The 24118-nt window shown below is 46.7% G+C and overlaps 1 protein-coding gene across 2 annotated transcripts in view; it reads left to right on the forward strand.

Moving 5' to 3' along the window:
* The window catches only part of LOC129845645 (CHRNA7-FAM7A fusion protein-like), a 49612-nt gene that overhangs the window by 22994 nt on the left and 2500 nt on the right, over positions 1-24118 (forward strand). For both annotated transcript variants that reach the window (XM_055913505.1, XM_055913504.1), the window contains exons 3-8: positions 227-336; positions 15515-15594; positions 15964-16131; positions 18549-18743; positions 21570-21656; positions 23051-23160. In XM_055913505.1, the coding sequence (XP_055769480.1) occupies positions 227-336; positions 15515-15594; positions 15964-16131; positions 18549-18743; positions 21570-21656; positions 23051-23160 (750 nt within the window). The remainder of the gene's footprint in view (positions 1-226; positions 337-15514; positions 15595-15963; positions 16132-18548; positions 18744-21569; positions 21657-23050; positions 23161-24118) is intronic.

The raw sequence follows: 24118 nt of genomic DNA on the forward strand, positions 1-24118 counted from the left end.
CTTCTAGCACTGGACAGATACTTACCTCTCCTCCTCTTCTCTCCTCTCTCTTCTAGCACTGGACAGATACTTACCTCTCCTCCTCTTTTCTCCTCTCTCTTCTAGCACTGGACAGACACTTACCTCTCCTCCTCTTTTCTCCTCTCTCTTCTAGCACTGGACAGATACTTACCTCTCCTCTCTCTTCTAGCACTGGACAGATACTTACCTCTCCTCTCTCTTCTAGCACTGGACAGATACTTACCTCTCCTGGAACCCAGAGAACTACCCAGGTGTTCAGAACCTTCGTTTCCCCTCCAATCAGATCTGGGTTCCTGATATCCTCCTCTACAACAGGTAGGCCCTCACTGCCACGGTCTCAACCAATAAGCATAGAGCTATGATGTCTGAATGGCTTATGTTACTGTAATCTACTGTATTCTAGTATGGGAAAAATGGGTCTGGCAAGATTTGGACAGTAGCCTATGTATGTCAGGAGAAGGAGCTGAAGTTGACAAAACAAACTGAACCAATGTCTGCAGTAGAAGTAAGCAGATGTTTCTGGATTTCAGGGATACAGTATTTTCAACCTAACTTCCATTTCCCCTAAAAAACGGAAGTGAGGACTCCGCTCAGGCGTCTTTCCCACGCCTGCTACGTTGTGTTAGCAGTAGCAGGCTAGTGGTGTTTAATGTTCTCCTAGAGGAGTTCAATTGATACACATTAGTCCACTAAGTAACCCAGTTGTAGACAGACAACTCCCCTGTGGTTTGATTTCACCCTTGGTCAGAGCGTGGACTAATGAAATGACTATGAATTGATTGCCTGCAGGACATTAATAAACCACAATACCCATGAGGCTTTGCATCTGTGGCCCATTGCCAAGATGGGTAATATGTAGGAAGTAGCTGGATGATGAAATCAGTGTTTGTGTATTGTCCACTTAACAGGGATAGAATAACCAAGGGATTCCACTGAAAGTTGACATAATATTGTTTTCAAAACAGAAGAGACAAAAAATGTAACAGCTAAAACAGTGCATCTACTCATTCATTTCCTTCGATTGATTTTACTTGTCTTTTTTTCTTTTTTCTTACATGCTCACCAAACTGTAGTCTCTGCAAAACATCTAACCTGGCTCGTAGCCTCTATCTCTCCTGTCCCTGTACGCCTCTGTGTTGTCAGTAGCAGGATCCAGTCCATGGAGATAACTGGAGAGGTAATATGGTTCTGTACAGCTCACTGATTCAGGGAGCGCTCTAGCAGAACCCCTCCCACAGTGCCTTACAAATGGTGACGTCAGCCATTTTGTTTTTTCAATGAACCATGAATCGTAACTCTGCCCCCGCCTGCTCTCAATGGTGCCGGACCTAGTTAATAACTGAAACAGTTAGTAGATAGACATGGATGTTGATGGTATGGTAGATTTCATACAATACTGATAGAGCATTAGGGATAGACTCCCCAAAAATATTTAGGATGATATGGTACACTTCAAACAACAGCGTTTTAGTGCTGAAACATCGGCTAGTCTACTGAGGTTGCTGGCTGTCTGACGCCGGTACGGGATTCATACTGACGTCTAGGAACATGTCACCTGGCCATTACCGACTGTGACAGGGTAGAAGTAGACAACAATACCCACAGTCTGTTTGAGACCTGTCTAGGGGACAGGATGTGAGTGTGTCTAGGGGACAGGATGTGTGCGTGTTTCTTGCCCTCTTCCGTTGAGCTGTCAGACTGGGTTGCGTTGAAGGAACCAGCCAGGGAACCTGGGACCTCTGAGGTAGCTGACAGTGTTAAGTTTCAAGGTTTAATGTCACATGCACAAGTACAGTGAAAGGCCTTTCTTGCAGCTCTAACCCCAACAATGTAGTAATCAATAACAATGTAGTGATCAATAACAATGTAGTGATCAATAACAATGTAGTGATCAATAACAATGTAGTGATCAATAACAATGTAGTGATCAATAACAATGTAGTGATCAATAACAATGTAGTGATCAATAACAATGTAGTGATCAATAACAATGTAGTGATCAATAACAATGTAGTAATCAATAACAATGTAGTAATCAATAACAATGTAGTGATCAATAACAATGTAGTGATCAATAACAATGTAGTGATCAATAACAATGTAGTGATCAATAACAATGTAGTGATCAATAACAATGTAGTGATCAATAACAATGTAGTGATCAATAACAATGTAGTGATCAATAACAATGTAGTGATCAATAACAATGTAGTGATCAATAACAATGTAGTGATCAATAACAATATAGTAATCAATAACAATGTAGTGATCAATAACAATGTAGTGATCAATAACAATGTAGTGATCAATAACAATGTAGTGATCAATAACAATGTAGTAATGTTCCGGAGTTCCAAATTAAGCAGCAGCAGCTGAAAAGATGAGCTCCTACAAATATAGAAATTTAAATGTTTTTTTAGAGTAAAGTACATCGAAAAAAAATCAAAAGAAAACTGCAAACTGAATAGGAGACCAAACAAGCAGCAAACAAAGAAGAAAGGCTTTTGAAAAAGTAACAATTTTTTCATAAAATTATACCGTTTTCTTAGCTGGCTAAGTTGTTTACCTGTTGCTAGGCAGTTGCTAGGGACATTCCTGGAAGAAGCTAGCTAGCTAACAAGGAGTGTCTAGTTGGCAGAAGAGAAGAAGGGACAAAGAAGGGACAAAGTGGGACAAAATAAGGACAGAAGAAAAGGGAAAGGGGGGAAAGGGGACATTAAGGTGAAGCAGTCCTCTAAAGACACAAAAGACAATAATACAAGAAACAACACTTCTATTGCCTCTCCCTCTACGATACGCACTTCCGGGTTGGAGCGAGTAGTTGCATTCCGCTTTGCTCCACAGGTAGTATTACATTTTCATTTCATTACAGTACAACAGTTTGATTTGTTTGATCTTAGCTGGCTACATAGCCGTCTTTGTATCCAAGATAATTGTGTAGTCTAGAGTAATTGTCGAGGTTACCTAGCCAGTTAGAGGTTACCTAGCCAGCTACACTTTCAAACAAAGTCAACAACGCAGCCACTGCTGGCTAGCCTATTTCACCAGCCAGCAGTACTATATCATTTTAGTCAATAAGATTTTTTGCAACGTAAGCTTAACTTTCTGAACATTCAAGACGTGTAGTCCACTTGTCATTCCAATCTCCTTTGCATTAGCGTAGCCTCTTCTGTAGCCTGTCAACTATGTGTCTGTCTATCCCTGTTCTCTCCTCTCTGCACAGACCATACAAACGCTTCACACCGCGTGGCCGCTGCTACTCTAACCTGGTGGTACCAGCGCGCACGACCCACGTGGAGTTCCAGGTCTCAGGCAGCCTCTGGAACTGCCGATCTGCGGCCAACAAGGCAGAGTTCATCTCAGCCTATGCTTCCCTCCAGTCCCTCGACTTCTTGGCACTGACGGAAACATGGATTACCACTGATAACACTGCTACTCCTACTGCTCTCTCCTCGTCTGCCCACGTGTTCTTGCACACCCCGAGAGCTTCTGGTCAGCGGGGTGGTGGCACTGGGATCCTCATCTCTCCCAAGTGGACATTCTCTCTTTCTCCCCTGACCCATCTGTCTATCGCCTCCTTTGAATTCCATGCTGTCACAGTTACCAGCCCTTTCAAGCTTAACATCCTTATCATTTATCGCCCTCCAGGTTCCCTTGGAGAGTTCATCAATGAGCTTGACGCCCTGATAAGTTCCTTTCCTGAGGATGGCTCACCTCTCACAGTTCTGGGTGACTTTAACCTCCCCACGTCTACCTTTGACTCATTCCTCTCTGCCTCCTTCTTTCCACTCCTCTCCTCTTTTGACCTCACCCTCTCACCTTCCCCCCCTACTCACAAGGCAGGCAATACGCTTGACCTCATCTTTACTAGATGCTGTTCTTCCACTAATCTCATTGCAACTCCCCTCCAAGTCTCCGACCACTACCTTGTATCCTTTTCCCTCTCGCTCTCATCCAACACTTCCCACACTGCCCCTACTCGGATGGTATCGCGCCGTCCCAACCTTCGCTCTCTCTCCCCCGCTACTCTCTCCTCTTCCATCCTATCATCTCTTCCCTCTGCTCAAACCTTCTCCAACCTATCTCCTGATTCTGCCTACTCAACCCTCCTCACCTCCCTTTCTGCATCCTTTGACTCTCTATGTCCCCTATCCTCCAGGCCGGCTCGGTCCTCCCCTCCTGCTCCGTGGCTCGACGACTCATTGCGAGCTCACAGAACAGGGCTCCGGGCAGCCGAGCGGAAATGGAGGAAAACTCGCCTCCCTGCGGACCTGGCATCCTTTCACTCCCTCCTCTCTACATTCTCCTCTTCTGTCTCTGCTGCTAAAGCCAATTTCTACCACTCTAAATTCCAAGCATCTGCCTCTAACCCTAGGAAGCTCTTTGCCACCTTCTCCTCCCTCCTGAATCCTCCTCCCCCTCCTCCCCCCTCCTCCCTCTCTGCTGATGACTTCGTCAACCATTTTGAAAAGAAGGTCGACGACATCCGATCCTCGTTTGCTAAGTCAAACGACACCGCTGGTTCTGCTCACACTGCCCTACCCTGTGCTTTGACCTCTTTCTCCCCTCTCTCTCCAGATGAAATCTCGCGTCTTGTGACGGCCGGCCGCCCAACAACCTGCCCGCTTGACCCTATCCCCTCCTCTCTTCTCCAGACCATTTCCGGAGACCTTCTCCCTTACCTCACCTCGCTCATCAACTCATCCTTGACCGCTGGCTACGTCGCTTCCGTCTTCAAGAGAGCGAGAGTTGCACCCCTTCTGAAAAAACCTACACTCGATCCCTCCGATGTCAACAACTACAGACCAGTATCCCTTCTTTCTTTTCTCTCCAAAACTCTTGAACGTGCCGTCCTTGGACAGCTCTCCTGCTATCTCTCTCAGAATGACCTTCTTGATCCAAATCAGTCAGGTTTCAAGACTAGTCATTCAACTGAGACTGCTCTTCTCTGTGTCACGGAGGCGCTCCGCACTGCTAAAGCTAACTCTCTTTCCTCTGCTCTCATCCTTCTAGACCTATCGGCTGCCTTTGATACTGTGAACCATCAGATCCTCCTCTCCACCCTCTCCGAGCTGGGCATCTCCGGCGCGGCCCACGCTTGGATTGCGTCCTACCTGACAGGTCGCTCCTACCAGGTGGCGTGGCGAGAATCTGTCTCCGCACCACGTGCTCTCACCACTGGTGTCCCCCAGGGCTCTGTTCTAGGCCCTCTCCTATTCTCGCTATACACCAAGTCACTTGGCTCTGTCATATCCTCACATGGTCTCTCCTATCATTGCTATGCAGACGACACACAATTACTCTTCTCCTTTCCCCCCTCTGATAACCAGGTGGTGAATCGCATCTCTGCATGTCTGGCAGACATATCAGTGTGGATGACGGATCACCACCTAAAGCTGAACCTCGGCAAGACGGAGCTGCTCTTCCTCCCGGGGAAGGACTGCCCGTTCCATGATCTCGCCATCACGGTTGACAACTCCATTGTGTCCTCCTCCCAGAGTGCTAAGAACCTTGGCGTGATCCTGGACAACACCCTGTCGTTCTCAACTAACATCAAGGCGGTGACCCGTTCCTGTAGGTTCATGCTCTACAACATTCGCAGAGTACGACCCTGCCTCACGCAGGAAGCGGCGCAGGTCCTAATCCAGGCACTTGTCATCTCCCGTCTGGATTACTGCAACTCGCTGTTGGCTGGGCTCCCTGCCTGTGCCATTAAACCCCTACAACTCATCCAGAACGCCACAGCCCGTCTGGTGTTCAACTTTCCCAAGTTCTCTCACGTCACCCCGCTCCTCCGCTCTCTCCACTGGCTTCCAGTTGAAGCTCGCATCCGCTACAAGACCATGGTGCTTGCCTACGGAGCTGTGAGGGGAACGGCACCTCCGTACCTTCAGGCTCTGATCAGGCCCTACACCCAAACAAGGGCACTGCGTTCATCCACCTCTGGCCTGCTCGCCTCCCTACCTCTGAGGAAGTACAGTTCCCGCTCAGCCCAGTCAAAACTGTTCGCTGCTCTGGCACCCCAATGGTGGAACAAACTCCCTCACGACGCCAGGTCAGCGGAGTCAATCACCACCTTCCGGAGACACCTGAAACCCCACCTCTTTAAGGAATACCTAGGATAGGAAAAAGTAATTCTTCTAACCTCCCCCCCCCCCTTAAAAGAGTTAGATGCACTATTGTAAAGTGGTTGTTCCACTGGATATCATAAGGTGAATGCACCAATTTGTAAGTCGCTCTGGATAAGAGCGTCTGCTAAATGACTTAAATGTAAATGTTAAATGTAAGTAGACCTGTAGGCTACAGCTCAGTATTTAGACATGTAATGTAATCAATAACAATAACAATAACAATGTAGTGATCAATAACAATGTAGTGATCAATAACAATATAGTGATCAATAACAATGTAGTGATCAATAAAAACAACAATAACAATGTAGTGATCAATAACTGTGTAGTGATCAATAACAATGTAGTGATCAATAACAATGTAGTGATCAATAACAATGTAGTGATCAATAACAATGTAGTGATCAATAACAATGTAGTGATCAATAACAATGTAGTGATCAATAACAATGTAGTGATCAATAACAATGTAGTGATCAATAACAATGTGGTGATCAATAACAATGTAGTGATCAATAAAAATAACAATAACAATGTAGTGATCAATAACTATGTAGTGATCAATAACAATGTAGTGATCAATAACAATGTAGTGATCAATAACAATGTAGTGATCAATAACTATGTAGTGATCAATAACAATGTAGTGATCAATAACAATGTAGTGATCAATAACAATGTAGTGATCAATAACAATGTAGTGATCAATAACAATGTAGTGATCAATAACTATGTAGTGATCAATAACAATGTAGTGATCAATAACAATGTAGTGATCAATAACAATGTAGTAATCAATAACAATGTAGTAATCAATAACAATGTAGTGATCAATAACAATGTAGTGATCAATAAAAATAACAATAACAATGTAGTGATCAATAACAATGTAGTGATCAATAACAATGTGGTGATCAATAACAATGTAGTGATCAATAAAAATAACAATAACAATGTAGTGATCAATAACAATGTAGTGATCAATAAAAATAACAATAACAATGTAGTGATCAATAACAATGTAGTGATCAATAACAATGTAGTGATCAATAACAATGTAGTGATCAATAAAAATAACAATAACAATGTAGTGATCAATAAAAATAACAATAACAATGTAGTGATCAATAACAATGTAGAACAAAAACACACAAGAAGAACATGATATAGTATTTAAGCAAGGTGACTATATACAGGGTAAGTTCCAGTACCATATTAACAATTTGCAGGGATACTGGAGTGATGGAGGTAGATATGTATAGGGGTAAGGTGACAGGGATACTGGAGTGATGGAGGTAGATATGTATAGGGGTAAGGTGACAGGGATACTGGAGTGATGGAGGTAGATATGTATAGGGGTAAGGTGACAGGGATACTGGAGTGATGGAAGTAGATATGTATAGGGGTAAGGTGACAGGGATACTGGAGCGATGGAGGTAGATATGTATAGGGGTAAGGTGACAGGGATACTGGAGTGATGGAGGTAGATATGTATAGGGGTAAGGTGACAGGGATACTGGAGTAATGGAGGTAGATATGTATAGGGGTAAGGTGACAGGGATACTGGAGTAATGGAGGTAGATATGTATAGGGGTAAGGTGACAGGGATACTGGAGTGATGGAGGTAGATATGTATAGGGGTAAGGTGACAGGGATACTGGAGTGATGGAGGTAGATATGTATAGGGGTAAGGTGACAGGGATAGTGGAGTGATGGAGGTATATATGTATAGGGGGAGTGATGGAGGTAGATATGTATAGGGGTAAGGTGACAGGGATACTGGAGTGATGGAGGTAGATATGTATAGGGGTAAGGTGACAGGGATAGTGGAGTGATGGAGGTATATATGTATAGGGGGAGTGATGGAGGTAGATATGTATAGGGGTAAGGTGACAGGGATACTGGAGTGATGGAGGTAGATATGTATAGTGATGGAGGTAGATATGTATAGTGATGGAGGTAGATATGTATACGGGTAAGGTGACAGGGATACTGGAGTGATGGAGGTAGATATGTACAGGGGTAAGGTGACAGGGATACTGGAGTGATGGAGGTAGATATGTATAGGGGTAAGGTGACAGGGATACTGGAGTGATGGAGATAGATATGTATAGTGATGGAGGTAGATATGTATAGGGGTAAGGTTACAGGGATACTGGAGTGATGGAGGTAGATATGTATAGGGGTAAGGTGACAGGGATACTGGAGTGATGGAGGTAGATATGTATAGGGGTAAGGTGACAGGGATACTGGAGTGATGGAGGTAGATATGTATAGGGGTAAGGTGACAGGGATACTGGAGTGATGGAGGTAGATATGTCTAGGGGTAAGGTGACAGGGATACTGGAGTGATGGAGGTAGATATGTATAGTGATGGAGGTAGATATGTATAGGGGTAAGGTGACAGGGATACTGGAGTGATGGAGGTAGATATGTATAGGGGTAAGGTGACAGGGATACTGGAGTGATGGAGGTATATATGTATAGGGGGAGTGATGGAGGTAGATATGTATAGGGATAAGGTGACAGGGATACTGGAGTGATGGAGGTAGATATGTATAGGGGTAAGATGACAGGGATACTGGAGTGATGGAGGTAGATATGTCTAGGGGTAAGGTGACAGGGATACTGGAGTGATGGAGGTAGATATGTATAGGGGTAAGGTGACAGGGATACTGGAGTGATGGAGGTAGATATGTATAGGGGTAAGGTGACAGGGATACTGGAGTGATGGAGGTAGATATGTATAGGGGTAAGGTGACAGGGATACTGGAGTGATGGAGGTAGATATGTATAGGGATAAGGTGACAGGGATACTGGAGTGATGGAGGTAGATATGTATAGGGATAAGGTGACAGGGATACTGGAGTGATGGAGGTAGATATGTATAGGGATAAGGTGACAGGGATACTGGAGTGATGGAGGTAGATATGTATAGGGATAAGGTGACAGGGATACTGGAGTGATGGAGGTAGATATGTATAGTGATGGAGGTAGATATGTATAGGGGTAAGGTGACAGGGATACTGGAGTGATGGAGGTTGATATGTATAGTGATGGAGGTAGATATGTATAGGGGTAAGATGACAGGGATACTGGAGTGATAGAGGTAGATATTTATAGGGGTAAGGTGACTAGGCAACAGGATATTAGATAAATAGAGTAGCAGCAGCTTGTATGTGAGTGGTTGTGTATGTGCATAATGTGTGTGTGTGTGTGTGTGTGTGTGTGTGTGTGTGTGTGTGTGTGTAGGGCCCTGTGAGTGTGCTTAGAGACTGGATGGCAGGGGGTCCTGGATGGCAAGCAGCTCGGCCCCAGTGATGTACTGGGCTGTCCTCACCACCCTCTGGTATAGAGGTCCTGGATGACAGGCAGCTCGGCCCCAGTGACGTACTGGGCTGTCCTCACCAACCTCTGGTATAGAGGTCCTGGACGGCAGGCAGCTCTGCCCCAGTGACGTACTGGGCTGTCCTCACCACCCTCTGGTATAGAGGTCCTGGTCGGCAGGCAGCTCTGCCCCAGTGATGTACTGGGCTGTCCTCACCACCCTCTGGTATAGAGGTCCTGGATGACAGGGAGCTCGGCCCCAGTGACGTACTGGGCTGTCCTCACCACCCTCTGGTATAGAGGTCCTGGATGACAGGGAGCTCGGCCCCAGTGATGTACTGGGCTGTCCTCACCACCCTCTGGTATAGAGGTCCTGGATGGCAGGCAGCTCTGCCCCAGTGATGTACTGGGCTGTCCTCACCACCCTCTGGTATAGAGGTCCTGGATGACAGGGAGCTCGGCCCCAGTGATGTACTGGGCTGTCCTCACCACCCTCTGGTATAGAGGTCCTGGATGGCAGGCAGCTCGGCCCCAGTGACGTACTGGGCTGTCCTCACCACCCTCTGGTATAGAGGTCCTGGATGGCAGGCAGCTCTGCCCCAGTGACGTACTGGGCTGTCCGCATTACCCTCTGGTATAGAGGTCCTGGATGACAGGGAGCTCTGCCCCAGTGACGTACTGGGCTGTCCTCACCACCCTCTGGTATAGAGGTCCTGGATGACAGGGAGCTCGGCCCCAGTGATGTACTGGGCTGTCCGCACCACCCTCTGTAGCACCATGCGATTGAAGGCGGTGCTATTACCATACCAAGCAGTGATGCAGCCAGTCAAGATGCTCTCAGTGGAACAGCTGTAGAACCTTTTGAGGATCTGAGAGCCCATGCCAAACCTTATCACACTCCTGAGGGGGAAGAGGTGCTGTCACACTATTTTAAGTCCTTAGGGATTTGGACACTGAGGAACTTGAAGCTCTCGACCCTGATTCAGCAGGACAGCCTGTGAAAACTGTCCACTTGTGTTTGCATCCCTGAGAGCTAAACCTCATTGCCTCAGGACCTCCGGACCAGGCTTCCAGATTAAGGCTAAACTTGCTTTGAGAAAACAGATTTCTGTTGCCTTATTTATCCAGGGAAATAGACAGAATATGGAGGGGAGAAGATGACAAAAATTCCAATTACATTTAAGAGAAGAGAAGGTGTGACTCACAATTAATACACATTTTCAGATGGGCTACACTTGCTTTGAAATGAGATATGTCACATTTTTCTGTAGCCAGGAAGTTATTAAGAGTGTTGTTGTCACAGCTTTAGAAATGTTCCAACCATGCCGTACTCCCGTATGTCAGTATTACTCCAGAATAGTATGTACAGTATGTGACGGACAAAAAGTAACTCATTCCACTGGATCAGGGTTATGACTCTGAAGGAGAAGAAACAACACAGAACGTCTGCCTTTCTATTTGAACCAATAAAAGCCCAGAACACAACGGGGGGGAGGAGCATGTACTTAAACCACCCACTGCAGAACCTTTTGTCTCCCATGTCTCACCCCGACCCACCAGCACATTTTAACAGCGTCATTACAGTTGACGTTAACAGCCGTTCTGAACCCGGAGCGTAATGCTGGTGGTAATTGTAAGTGTCAGTGGATGAAAGAGTCATTATAACAAGAGAGAATATGATGTCAATGCTGTTGATGACTCACTCTCTCACTCCCTCCTTGTAATGGAGGACGAACAACAAGATAACACGCTGTTGATGACTCACTCTCTCACTCCCTCCTTGGAATGGAGGACGGACAACAAGATAACACGCTGTTGATGACTCACTCTCTCACTCCCTCCTTGGAATGGAGGACGAACAACAAGATAACACGCTGTTGATGACTCACTCTCTCACTCCCTCCTTGTAATGGAGGACGGACAACAAGATAACATGCTGTTGATGGATGTCATATGGTGTCTGTGCTACGTTGTTTAAGGTGATGGAGATGTTCTTGATGAGGTTGTGTGTGTGTGTGGTGTGTGTGTGTGTGTGTGTGTGTGTGTGTGTGTGTGTGTGTGTGTGTGTGTGTGTGTGTGTGTGTGTGTGTGTGTGTGTGTGTGTGAGCGTGTGTGAGCGTGTGTGAGTGTGTGTGTGAGCGTGTGTTTCAGTGGTGTGTGTGTGTGTGTTTCAGTGGTGTGTGTGTGTGTGAGCGTGTGTCTAATAGGATGATGCAGAACATTAAGCAGGTGATGGTCAGGATCAGCGATCACTAACATTATAGTCCTGGACGAAGAATAGATGGAGGGAGCTGAAGATTTACAGATGGGAAAAGGGAAGGAAGGAAGGAAGAGAAACAGGAAGAGGAACAGGAAGTCAGATATGTAGGAAAGGTCCGTTCCTGCAGATGACCTGTGTCTTTCCCTGTAATCGTTCTACCTGATCCTTTCCTCACATACAAGAGAGTGAGAAGGTGAGACATATGAAATAAATACATTGTCCCTGTGAGATGTAGGTAAGATATTTCCATTTCTGCTCTCAACCTGCCATTGTGACTTCCCTGAGTATTGTAGAGCTATAAGCCCGCTGTCTTCATATCCAATACCATGGTGGCTTTAGTCTACCTGTCATATGAACCTATCGGACTCTCTGTCGTGACACAAGACATCAATCTGAGAAGATGTTCCTTTCCATCCTAAGACCGAGATTCTGAACACCAGTCATTGTGTTTCTGTCTGTAGTGTTTTCACAGGATGAAGCAGGACGCACACACACACACAGCCACACACACACAGCCACACACACACACACACACACAGCCACACACACACACACACACACACACACACACACACACACACACACACACACACACACACACACACACACACACACACACACACACACACACACACACACACACACACACACACACACACACACACACAGCCACACACACACAGACACAGACAGACACACACACACACACACACACAACATTTTCTACACAGTGTTTTGAGAGGACATTTCTATAAGCAGTGTAGAGATTTGGAGAGGAGCTTCTACCTGAAGGAGGAAGCTGTGATATTGAAGGAATAAAGTGTTTGTATTCTGTACATGTATTCCCTTTGTCTGTCTGAAACCCAGTACAATGCTTTCCTTAAGGGATTCTGATAAACATTATCTATATTTTGAGCATACTTCCTTTTTGAGGTGTGTAACCTTCAGGCACCTTGTTGACCTTTGTGAAACAACTTCTGTTTGTTTGTGTAGCTCTGTATGATTCGTATATCTTGTTTAATACGATTCGTTTAGACAAGATATATGAATCACATTTAACAAGATATATGAATCATATTAAACTAGATATATGAGTCATATTAAACAAGATATATGAATCATATTAAACTAGATATATGAGTCATATTAAACTAGATATATGAATCATATTAAACTAGATATATGAATCATATTAAACTAGATATATGAGTCATATTAAACAAGATATATGAATCATATTAAACATGATATATGAATCATATTATACAAGATATATGAATCATATTAAACTAGATATGTGAGTCATATTAAACAAGATATATGAATCATAATAAACTAGATATATGAGTCATATTAAACAAGATATATGAATCACATTGAACAAGATATATGAATCATATTAAACTAGATATATGAGTCATATTAAACAAGATATATGAATCATATTAAACAAGATATATGAATCATATTATACAGGATATATGAATCATATTATACAGGATATTTGAATCATATTAAACAGGATATTTGAATCATATTAAACAGGATATATGAATCATATTAAACAAGATATATGAATCATATTAATTGTTTAATATGATGTTGTGTGATTATTGATTCATAGTCATAAACCTACATGCGCTAGTTGGATTATGTAGTTTAAAAAAACATTATTAATCGATTCATTAAGTTACTAAATGTTGATTAAAACAGAGAAACACTGTACAAGGTACAACAGTGTGGATGGATGGTTCGAAGTACAAGAAAACAAAACATTTTTTAAATGATTTATAACTTCCTAACCAGCATTAGTAATTTGTATTCAACAGGCCTCTACAACAGGCCTCTACCTCTAATTTATAAACCTTTATTCTTGGACAATGGGTGATTATCAGAGTGTGTTCTAAACGACCCTCTATTTCCTGTTCAGTGCACTACTTTTCACCAGGGCCCATAGGTCCAAAGTAGTGCACTATTTAGGGAATATGGTGCCATTTGGGTGACAGTCAATGTTTGGATGAATCCTAACAACCAGGCCTGCAGCTTCCTGTAGTCTGAACAAATGGAACAATTATCATATCCGATTAGGACAGGGACATGCAGCAATAAATCAACTTTAAATTATGTAAATCGTGATGTCTTCTTTTGGGTTTGGTTACAGTCGTTTTTTGTTGTTGCTTGCATTTAGTGCAAGGGCTTGTTGCACATCAGCCAATAATGTAGGTTGTTTTCAATTCACTTCCTGTTCTTGTGGCATCAGTCACGTAACCACTCATCATTTCAAAACAGACTAATGGACGTCTGCATGAATCAGGAGAATTTTTATCTTCTTTTTCGGGAAGATGAGCACTTTCATTTATTACTCATTGTTTCCCATTATGAGAGACAATCTCTCAATCCTACCCTCTAGGCACTTATGGTAGGATCTGATCTGTAGAAGCAATATTCACCAGTGAAGGTCAAAAGCCAATTTTCTCCAATCAATCACTCTTTTCCCCCCAAAATGTTTTAATATATTTCTGGGCAGTAAGGATGGGATGAGGAGGGATGCGGGGGGGTGAGGAGGGATGCGGGGGGGTGAGGAGGGATGCGGGGGGTGAGGAGGGATGCGGAGATGAGGAGGAATGCGGGGGGTGAGGAGGGATGCGGGGGGGTGAGGAGGGATGCAGGGGGTGAGGAGGGATGCGGAGATGAGGAGGAATGCGGGGGATGAGGAGGGATGCGGGGGGGTGAGGAGGGATGCGGGGGGGTGAGGAGGGATGCAGGGGGTGAGGAGGGATGCGGAGATGAGGAGGAATGCGGGGGGTGAGGAGGGATGCGGGGGGTGAGGAGGGATGCGGGGGGGTGAGGAGGGATGCAGGGGGTGAGGAGGGATGCAGGGGGGTGAGGAGGGATGCGGGGGGGTGAGGAGGGATGCGGGGGGGTGAGGGGGGATGCGAAGGGGGTGAGGAGGGATGCGGGGGGGTGAGGAGGGATGCAGGGGGTGAGGGGGGATGCAGAGATGAGGAGGGATGCGGGGGTTGAGGAGGGATGCAGGGGGTGAGGAGGGATGCAGAGATGAGGAGGGATGCAGGGGGTGAGGAGGGATGCAGAGATGAGGAGGGATGCAGGGGGTGAGGAGGGATGCAGAGATGAGGAGGGATGCAGAGATGAGGAGGGATGCAGAGATGAGGAGGAATGCGGGGGGTGAACAGGGATACGGGGGGTTAGTCCAGGCTGTAATATCTGTGATATATGGTGTTTGTTCGGATGTATTTCTGATGTATCTCAGTTTGATGGTAGTGTTTCTGAAGCCAGTCCCTCCACACGCTGAGCCACCTCTGATGAAACCCTTTCTGAAGGAGGACCGGATCAATAATACACACACTGTCTGTCTAGCTCAGTACTGAGCCCTCTGTCTAAGATATATCTCTCTCCTCCTCTCTCTGTTTCTCTCTTCTCTCTCTCTCTCCTCCTCTCTCTGTTTCACCCCCTCTCTATCCTTCTCTCTCTCCCTCTCTCTTTCTCCTCCTCTCTCTCTCTCCTTCTCTCTCCTTCTCTCTCTCTCCTTCTCTATCCTTCTCTCTCTCCTCCTCTATCCTTCTCTCTCTCGCTCTCTCTCTCTCCTCCTCTCTCTCTCTCCTTCTCTCTCTCCTTCTCTCTCTCTCCTTCTCTATCCTTCTCTCTCTGTTTTGCCTCCTCTATTTATTTCTATCTCCATGACAACAGACTTAGTTATCCTCCATACAACATTTATCCGATCATTCATCTGTGTCTCTTCACTTCTCTCCTCCAGCGCAGACGAGAGGTTTGATGCTACCTTCCACACCAACGTCCTGGTCAACTCCTCTGGATCCTGCCAGTACATACCACCAGGTGGGTTACCAGGTTACTGGGGTTACTGGGTCGACACTTGTGCTTTGAGGAGGGTCGCTTTAACCCAATGCTTAGCCACTATGAATCAGACTCCAGACCCCCAAATCATAGACTCTTCTCTCTGCTACCGAATGACAAGCGGTACCGTCTCCTCGGGCCGGCATACATGGCACCAGCCTGTAAGGTCTACACCTGTTGTATTCGACGCATGTGACTAATAAAGTTTGATTTGATATGAAGTGCATTAACTTGAATGTATACTCAGCAATAGAAAATCATCGACAGAAATCAACGATGGCAAAATGTGAATATGACAAGACTGCCCACTCCTCCTTCTCCTCATCATCCTCTCCTCCTTCCCTCCCCCAGGTATTCTGAAGAGTACATGCTACATCGATGTTCGCTGGTTCCCCTTCGACGTCCAGAAGTGTGATCTGAAGTTTGGCTCGTGGACCTACAACGGCTGGCTGCTGGACCTCCAGATACTGGACGTAGACATCTCCTCATACATCCCCAACGGAGAGTGGGATCTCGTGGGTAAGAGACTGAAGGAGTGTCTCCCTGGAACTCTCTGGAGGAAATGAGGTGCACTTTTTTTTTTACAGCAGAGTCAGTGGTACGGTGGTCAACACTCCTCCTGGTGAGCTGCTGGGAGTGCAGGCTTTTGTTCCAGACCTGTCCACCACTAAGCAGACTGCATCGCTCTAGTCAAATCGAATCCATCTTTATTTATACTGCACATTCCGTACAATGTGGATTAGACATTCTGTGCTTACAGTAGATCTCTGACAGAATGCAGCCCTGTTTTAGGAGGTGTCTGCGTCCCATGCATCTCTGATCCTGAGTGTTCTAGACCCTGGGCTAGACAGCCAATTATTGAGCCCGGTGTTACGCCTCTTATCATGCTGCCTGAATGATTCTGTTTCAGTTCCTGGTCCCCTGGGCTAGACAGCCAATCAATGTCCAGCTCTGAGTGTGACCGGGCCAGGTGGTGTTACAGGTCTATTCTCCTCCCTGAGCTACGCTCTTCCCATCCCCCATGTCATCTGTCATTGGATGGATGGTGCCAACGTGCCTCTGGTCTCAGAATGATGCCTCAATAGTGTTGGAATGCCAGTGGCGGAATTAAGTCAAAATACTCGAATACTTAAGTCGTTTTTGGGGGAATCTGTACTTTAATTTACTATTTTTGACTACTTTTACTTCACTACATAAGAAAAGAATGTTGTTTTTACTCCATACATTTTCACTGACATCCAAAAGTACTCATTGCATGTTGAATGTTTAACAGGACAGAAAAATGGTCTACTTCACACACTTATCAAGAGAACATCTCTGGTCATCCATCCTGCCTCTGATCTGACGCACTCACTAAACACAAAGGCTTGGTTTGTAAATGAGGTCTGAGTGTTGGAGTGTGCCCCCTGGCTCTCCGTGAATTCAAATAACAAGATAATGTTGCCGTCTGGTTTGCTTAATATAAGGAATTTGAAATCATTTATACTTTTACTTTTGATACTTAAGTATATTTAAAACCAGATATTTACATTATTTTACTGGGTGACTTTCACTTCTACTTGAGTCATTTTCTATTAAGGTGACTTCCCCTTTACAAAAGTATGACAATTGGGTGTTTTTTCCACCACTGGACACACACACACACACCACACCACACCACACCACACCACACCACAACACAACACAACACAACACAACACAACACAACACACACACACACACACACACACACACACACACACACACACACACACACACACACACACACACACACACCACACACCACACCACACCACAACACACACACAGACACACACAGTACACAGCTGGCTGTATGTAACCAGGGGGGTGTGAGGTGACAGCTGGCCCAGGAAAGGCTCACTAAATTGGGGCACGGCCAGGCAGCTAGCAGGCTCAGCTCCAGACACAGCCCTGGTGCCTCTGCCAGAGAAGGTGCCATCCTGAGGCTCCGTTTAGCGATAGGACCCTAGTTTACGGTCCTATACACACACATGTATGGACACAGACACACGGTTTTCAGAGGTTTTAATCAGTTAAAATAATAATACTTTGACGTGATAAGACTGAAATCCTCAAACTCACTGACCAATCAGTGCTCTGCTAGACGTCCTACAATGATTAAAGGCTGTCAGAGTGATTGAACCATTTCAATTTCTCCTTGACACACACATACCTCCACACACACACACATACGTCCACACACACACACATTGGTCCACACACACACACACACACACACACACACACACACACACACACACACACACACACACACACACACACACACACACACACACACACACACACACACACACACACACACACACACACCTCCACACACACAAACACATACGTCCACACACACACACACACACACACACACACACACACACACACACACACACACACACACACACACACACACACACACACACACACACACACACACATACGTCCACACACACACACACACACACACACACACACACACACACACACACTGTCCGTGTGTCTGATGGAGACCATTGTGCGATATTAATACATGGGAATTAGATGTACATTACGTAGTGTGAGGCAGGAGACACGACAGAATACATATACAGAGGACAAGGTGCACTAGGAGATTCATCTCAACGTTTATCTGATATTTACTTTGGGGTCATTTGGAAAAGTGGAAGTTTTCAGACAGTTTATGAGGGTCATTTTTGTCTCAAGCAAACCTTGTCACGCTGTCTTTCAGTTTGACCTTATCAGAAAGTTGTGTGATATGAAGTCTAAAGGTCATCTCACAATGCCAGACTCTGCAGAATGCTGGAAACGGGGGGGGGTTTGTCTCAAATCTGATGGAGTTGTTAATATGTTATATAATCGTTACGACCATCTGACCTGCCCCCCCCCCCCCCCCCTCTTCCCAGGTGTCCCAGTGAAGCGTAACGAGCTATATTATGACTGCTGTAAGGAGCCCTACCCTGACGTCACCTTTACTGTCACCATGAGGAGGAGAACGCTGTACTATGGTCTCAACCTCCTCATCCCCTGTGTTCTCATCTCTGGCCTGGCCCTGCTGGTCTTCCTGCTGCCTGCAGACTCTGGAGAGAAGATCTCCCTGGGTGAGAGGAGGGTTCCACACACAGGACAGGAATGTACACACACACAGACACACAGAGACACACAGAGACACACAGAGACACACAGAGACACATGCAGAGACACACACATATACCTCATTCTGCGAGGACACTGGGCGCAGCGAAACTAATCCTTTTGTTTTCCTTCCTTTATGCTAATTCTGATTTTATGCCAACCAGTATTCTAATAAGGTTTTATGCCAAACAATATTCTAATCTCTCCCTCTCTACCCCCACCCATCTCTCACTCTCTACCCCCACCCTTCTCTCCCTCTCTACCCCCACCCTTCTCTCACTCTCTACCCCCACCCTTCTCTCCCTCTCTACCACCACCCTTCTCTCTCTCTCTACCCCCACCCTTCTCTCTCTCTCTACCCCCACCCTTCTCTCTCTCTACCCCCACCCTTCTCTCCCTCTCTACACCCATCCTTCTCTCCCTCTCTACCCCCACCCTTCTCTCCCTCTCTACCCCCACCCTTCTCTCTCTCTCTACCCCCACCCTTCTCTCCTCTCTACCCCCACCCTTCTCTCTCTCTCTACCCCCACCCTTCTCTCTCTCTCTACCCCCACCCTTCTCTCCCTCTCTACCCCCACCCTTCTCTCTCTCTCTACCACCACCCTTCTCTCCTCTCTACCCCCACCCTTCTCTCTCTCTCTACCCCCACCCTTCTCTCTCTCTCTACCCCCACCCTTCTCTCTCTCTCTACCCCCACCCTTCTCTCCCTCTCTACCCCCACCCTTCTCTCTCTCTACCCCCCACCCTTCTCTCCCTCTCTACACCCACCCTTCTCTCTCTCTCTCTACCCCCACCCTTCTCTCCCTCTCTACCCCCACCCTTCTCTCTCTCTCTACCCCCACCCTTCTCTCTCTCTCTACCCCCACCCTTCTCTCCCTCTCTACCCCCACCCTTCTCTCTCTCTCTACCCCCACCCTTCTCTCTCTCTATCCCCACCCTTCTCTCCCTCTCCACCCCCACCCTTCTCTCCCTCTCTACCCCCACCCATCTCTCCCTCTCTACCCCCACCCTTCTCTCCCTCTCTACCCCCACCCTTCTCTCTCTCTCTACCCCCACCCTTCTCTCTCTCTCTACCCCCACCCTTCTCTCTCTCTCTACCCCCACCCGTCTCTCCCTCTTTACCCCCACCCATCTCTCCCTCTCTACCCCCACTCTTATCCCTCTCTACCCCCACCCGTCTCTCCCTCTTTACCCCCACCCATCTCTCCCTCTCTACCCCCACCCTTCTCTCTCTCTCTACCCCCACCCTTCTCTCTCTCTCTACCCCCACTCTTCTCTCTCTCTACCCCCACTCTTCTCCCTCTCTACCCCCACCCGTCTCTCCCTCTTTACCCCCACCCATCTCTCCCTCTTTACCCCCACCCATCTCTCCCTCTCTACCCCCACCCTTCTCTCCCTCTCTACCCCCACCCTTCTCTCCCTCTCTACCCCCACCCTTCTCTCTCTCTCTACCCCCACCCTTCTCTCTCTCTATCCCCACCCTTCTCTCCCTCTCCACCCCCACCCATCTCTCCCTCTCTACCCCCACCCTTCTCTCTCTCTCTACCCCCACCCTTCTCTCCCTCTTTACCCCCACTCTTCTCCCTCTTTACCCCCACCCATCTCTCCCTCTCTACCCCCACCCTTCTCTCTCTCTCTACCCCCACCCTTCTCTCTCTCTCTACCCCCACTCTTCTCTCTCTCTACCCCCACTCTTCTCCCTCTCTACCCCCACCCGTCTCTCCCTCTTTACCCCCACCCATCTCTCCCTCTCTACCCCCACCCTTCTCTCTCTCTCTACCCCCACCCTTCTCTCCCTCTCTACCCCCACTCTTCTCCCTCTCTACCCCACCCTTCTCTCTCTCTCTACCCCCACCCGCCTCTCCCTCTTTACCACCACCATTCTCTCCCTCTCTACCACCACCATTCTCTCGTTCTTTACCCCACCCATCTCTCCCTCTCTACTCCCACCCTTCTCTCCCTCTTTACCCCCACCCATCTCTCCCTCTCGACCCCCACCCTTCTCTCTCTCTCTCTACCCCCACCCTTCTCTCTCTCTCTACCCCTACTCTTCTCCCTCTCTACCCCCACCCTTCTCTCCCTCTCTACCCCCACCCTTATCTCCCTCTCTACCCCCACCCTTCTCTCTCTCTCTACCCCCACTCTTCTCCCTCTCTACCCCCACCCTTCTCTCCCTCTCTACCCCCACCCATCTCTCTCTCTCTCTCTACCCCCACACTTCTCCCTCTCTACCCCCACCCATCTCTCTCTCTCTACCCCCACTCTTCTCCCTCTCTACCCCCACCCATCTCTCCCTCTTTACCCCCACCCGTCTCTCCCTCTCTACCCCCACCCTTCTCTCTCTCTCTACCCCCACCCTTCTCTCTCTCTCTACCCCCACTCTTCTCTCTCTCTACCCCCACTCTTCTCCCTCTCTACCCCCACCCGTCTCTCCCTCTTACCCCCACCCATCTCTCCCTCTCTACCCCCACCCTTCTCTCTCTCTCTACCCCCACCCTTCTCTCTCTCTCTACCCCCACCCTTCTCTCTCTACCCCCACCCGTCTCTCCCTCTTTACCCCCACCCATCACTCCCTCTCTACCCCCACCCTTCTCTCTCTCTCTACCCCCACCCTTCTCTCCCTCTCTACCCCCACCCTTCTCTCTCTCTCTACCCCTACTCGTATCCCTCTCTACCCCCACCCTTCTCTCCCTCTCTACCCCCACCATTCTCTCCCTCTCTACCCCCACCCATCTCTCCCTCTCTACTCCCACCCTTCTCTCTCTCTCTACCCCCCTCCCTCTCTCCCCCAGGTATCACTGTCTTGCTGTCTCTGACTGTCTTCATGTTGCTGGTAGCAGAAATCATGCCGGCTACGTCAGACTCTGTTCCTCTCATCGGTAAAGTATTGATCATCTATTGACTCATCAGTCATTTATTTTTAGAAGCACTAATGTATTTTACATGATTACGCTCATACAAGTTGTGAATTGATTGGTGGTTCAATATCATCACTAGATACCAAGCTTAATCATGGAACCAATTCAAACGAATGTGTTTCTTCTTTAGGTCTGTTTGCTATGCCCGTATTTCTGGCAGTGGGGGCTGCTGAGGGGAGGATGACTCATAACACTGGCTGAAATGGAGTGAATGGAACGGTATCAAACTGGTGTTTTGGATCCCATTCCATTACGCTCCAGCCATTATTATGAGCCGTCCTGTCCTCAGCAGCCTCCTCTGCCTTCTTGGTAAGTCGACCACACACAGTTAAGTATAGAATAGCCACTCATAAACCCAGTGTAATACCCCATGACCAAACATCTAACTGATACGGTTTCCACACTACACAGTCATTCTTATTACAGCGCTAAGTTCTTCTGCTTTCCCTCCTAGCAGCCGATATTTACCTCAGGCTTTAGTCAGCTAGACAGGAGAGGTGTAGAAGGAACTGCATGATTGCTTCCCAAATGGCACCCTATTCCCTATTTCGTGTACTACTGGTCAAAAGTAGTGCACTACGTAGGGAATAGGGTGCCAGTACATGATTGATGGAAGGAATCAATAGCCAGGAAAGAGAGGAGAGGTTGATAGAATGAAGAGCTCAGAGGGCTGACAGGGTGTTAGGGATGTTACCACCTCAGGCAGACAGGTGGTTACTGTTCTCATCTCCTGTTAAAATACCTCTCTCTGTGTCTCTCTCTCTCTCTCTCTCTTTATCCTTCTCTTTCTCTTTATCTCTCTCTCTTTATCATTCTCTCTCTCTCTCTCTTTATCTCTCTCTCTCTCTTTCTCTCTCTCTCTTTATCCTTCTCTCTCTCTCTTTCTCTCTCTGACTTTCTCTCTCTCCTCTTTCTATCTCTTTCTCTCTCTATCCTGAAGCAGGGGATAACTTGTTAATCACCTGTTAAAATACCTCTCTTTTCGACCTTTCCTCATCCATCTCTTTCCAGTGTGCTGTAATCTATATCTCTATGTTCCTACCCAGTACTTTCCAGTGTTCTATAATCTATATCTCTATGTTCCTGCCCAGTACTTTCCAGTATTTTATATCTCTATGTTTCTGCCCAGTACTTTCCAGTGTTCAATAATCTATATCTCTATGTTTCTGCCCAGTACTTTCCAGTGTTCAATAATCTATATCTCTATGTTTCTACCCAGTACTTTCCAGTATTTTATATCTCTATGTTTCTGCCCAGTACTTTCCAGTATTCTATTATTTATATTTCTATGTTTTCCAGCCCACTACAATGATTTCTAATATTGATATCTATAGTGTATATTTCTGTTGTTGCAGGCCAGTATTTTTCATTCGCCATGATGATCGTGGGTCTCTCTCTCGTCGTCACGGTTCTCGTTCTACAGTTCCACCATCACGACCCTCACGGGGTAAAGATGCCTAAATGGGTAGGTAACCATGGTTACATTACATTTCCTGCTAACCTCTTTGTGTCATGTACTCATAGGTGACGCCCTGAGTCGTAGAGTAGTTCCGGTTCAACTTACGCCTGACATGGAAAAATAGATAGTATTTGTCTTCGTGGTCCTTGTCTCTGGTTGTGCTTGAGTAGAGTTGTAGAAGTCGTAGAGCAGGACAAGCTCAGTTTGTTTGTCGTTCCTGTGACTTCACCAACTCTGATCCTGTAGGACCACAGTGGGTACAAGGCCATGGTGTCCGCAACACCTTAGACTCATCTTAGAATGTCTTCAGTTCCTCCCCAACGTGGGAGTTGTCAGAGGAAGTGGATTAGTGTTAATGTAAGAGCAACAACAGTCAAATCCTGTCATACAAAATACATCTTTCCCCAGGACACGTCACAAGAATGAAAGAGTAACACAAGCTTTGCTGGGATACCAGATCACGCCAAGGCCTTCGCTAGACAGCTCGTTGCTCATTGACTAGGCCGATGTCATCTCATCTCACATCTTAAAGTGTCAGTCCACTTCCATCCAATATTCCCACGATCCTGTAGAGCGTTGGAACACAAAGTGGCTGTAGCTCAGTCATAGAGACGGCTCATTGACTAGGCCTATGTCATCGTAACATATGCCACTTCCTGAAGTGTCACTTCTGCCCTGGCAGACAAACGATGCCTGAGGGGATGAGTAGCTCTCACAGACAGGCCATACATGTTTTAAACATGAACCATCTCCAGCTCCGTAGAGCCTCTCTGTCTCATAGTCTGCTGGTGTACATCTGAAGACCTGGTCTACCTCTGAATACCTTGTACATCTGAAGACCTGTTCTACCTCTGAATACCTTGTACATCTGCAGACCTGGTCTACCTCTGAATACCTTGTACATCTGAAGACCTGGTCTACCTCTGAATACCTTGTACATCTGAAGACCTGGTCTACCTCTGAA

The sequence above is a fragment of the Salvelinus fontinalis genome, unplaced genomic scaffold (genome assembly GCF_029448725.1).
Source record: "Salvelinus fontinalis isolate EN_2023a unplaced genomic scaffold, ASM2944872v1 scaffold_0330, whole genome shotgun sequence".
In the NCBI taxonomy this organism is placed as follows: Eukaryota; Metazoa; Chordata; class Actinopteri; order Salmoniformes; family Salmonidae; genus Salvelinus; species Salvelinus fontinalis.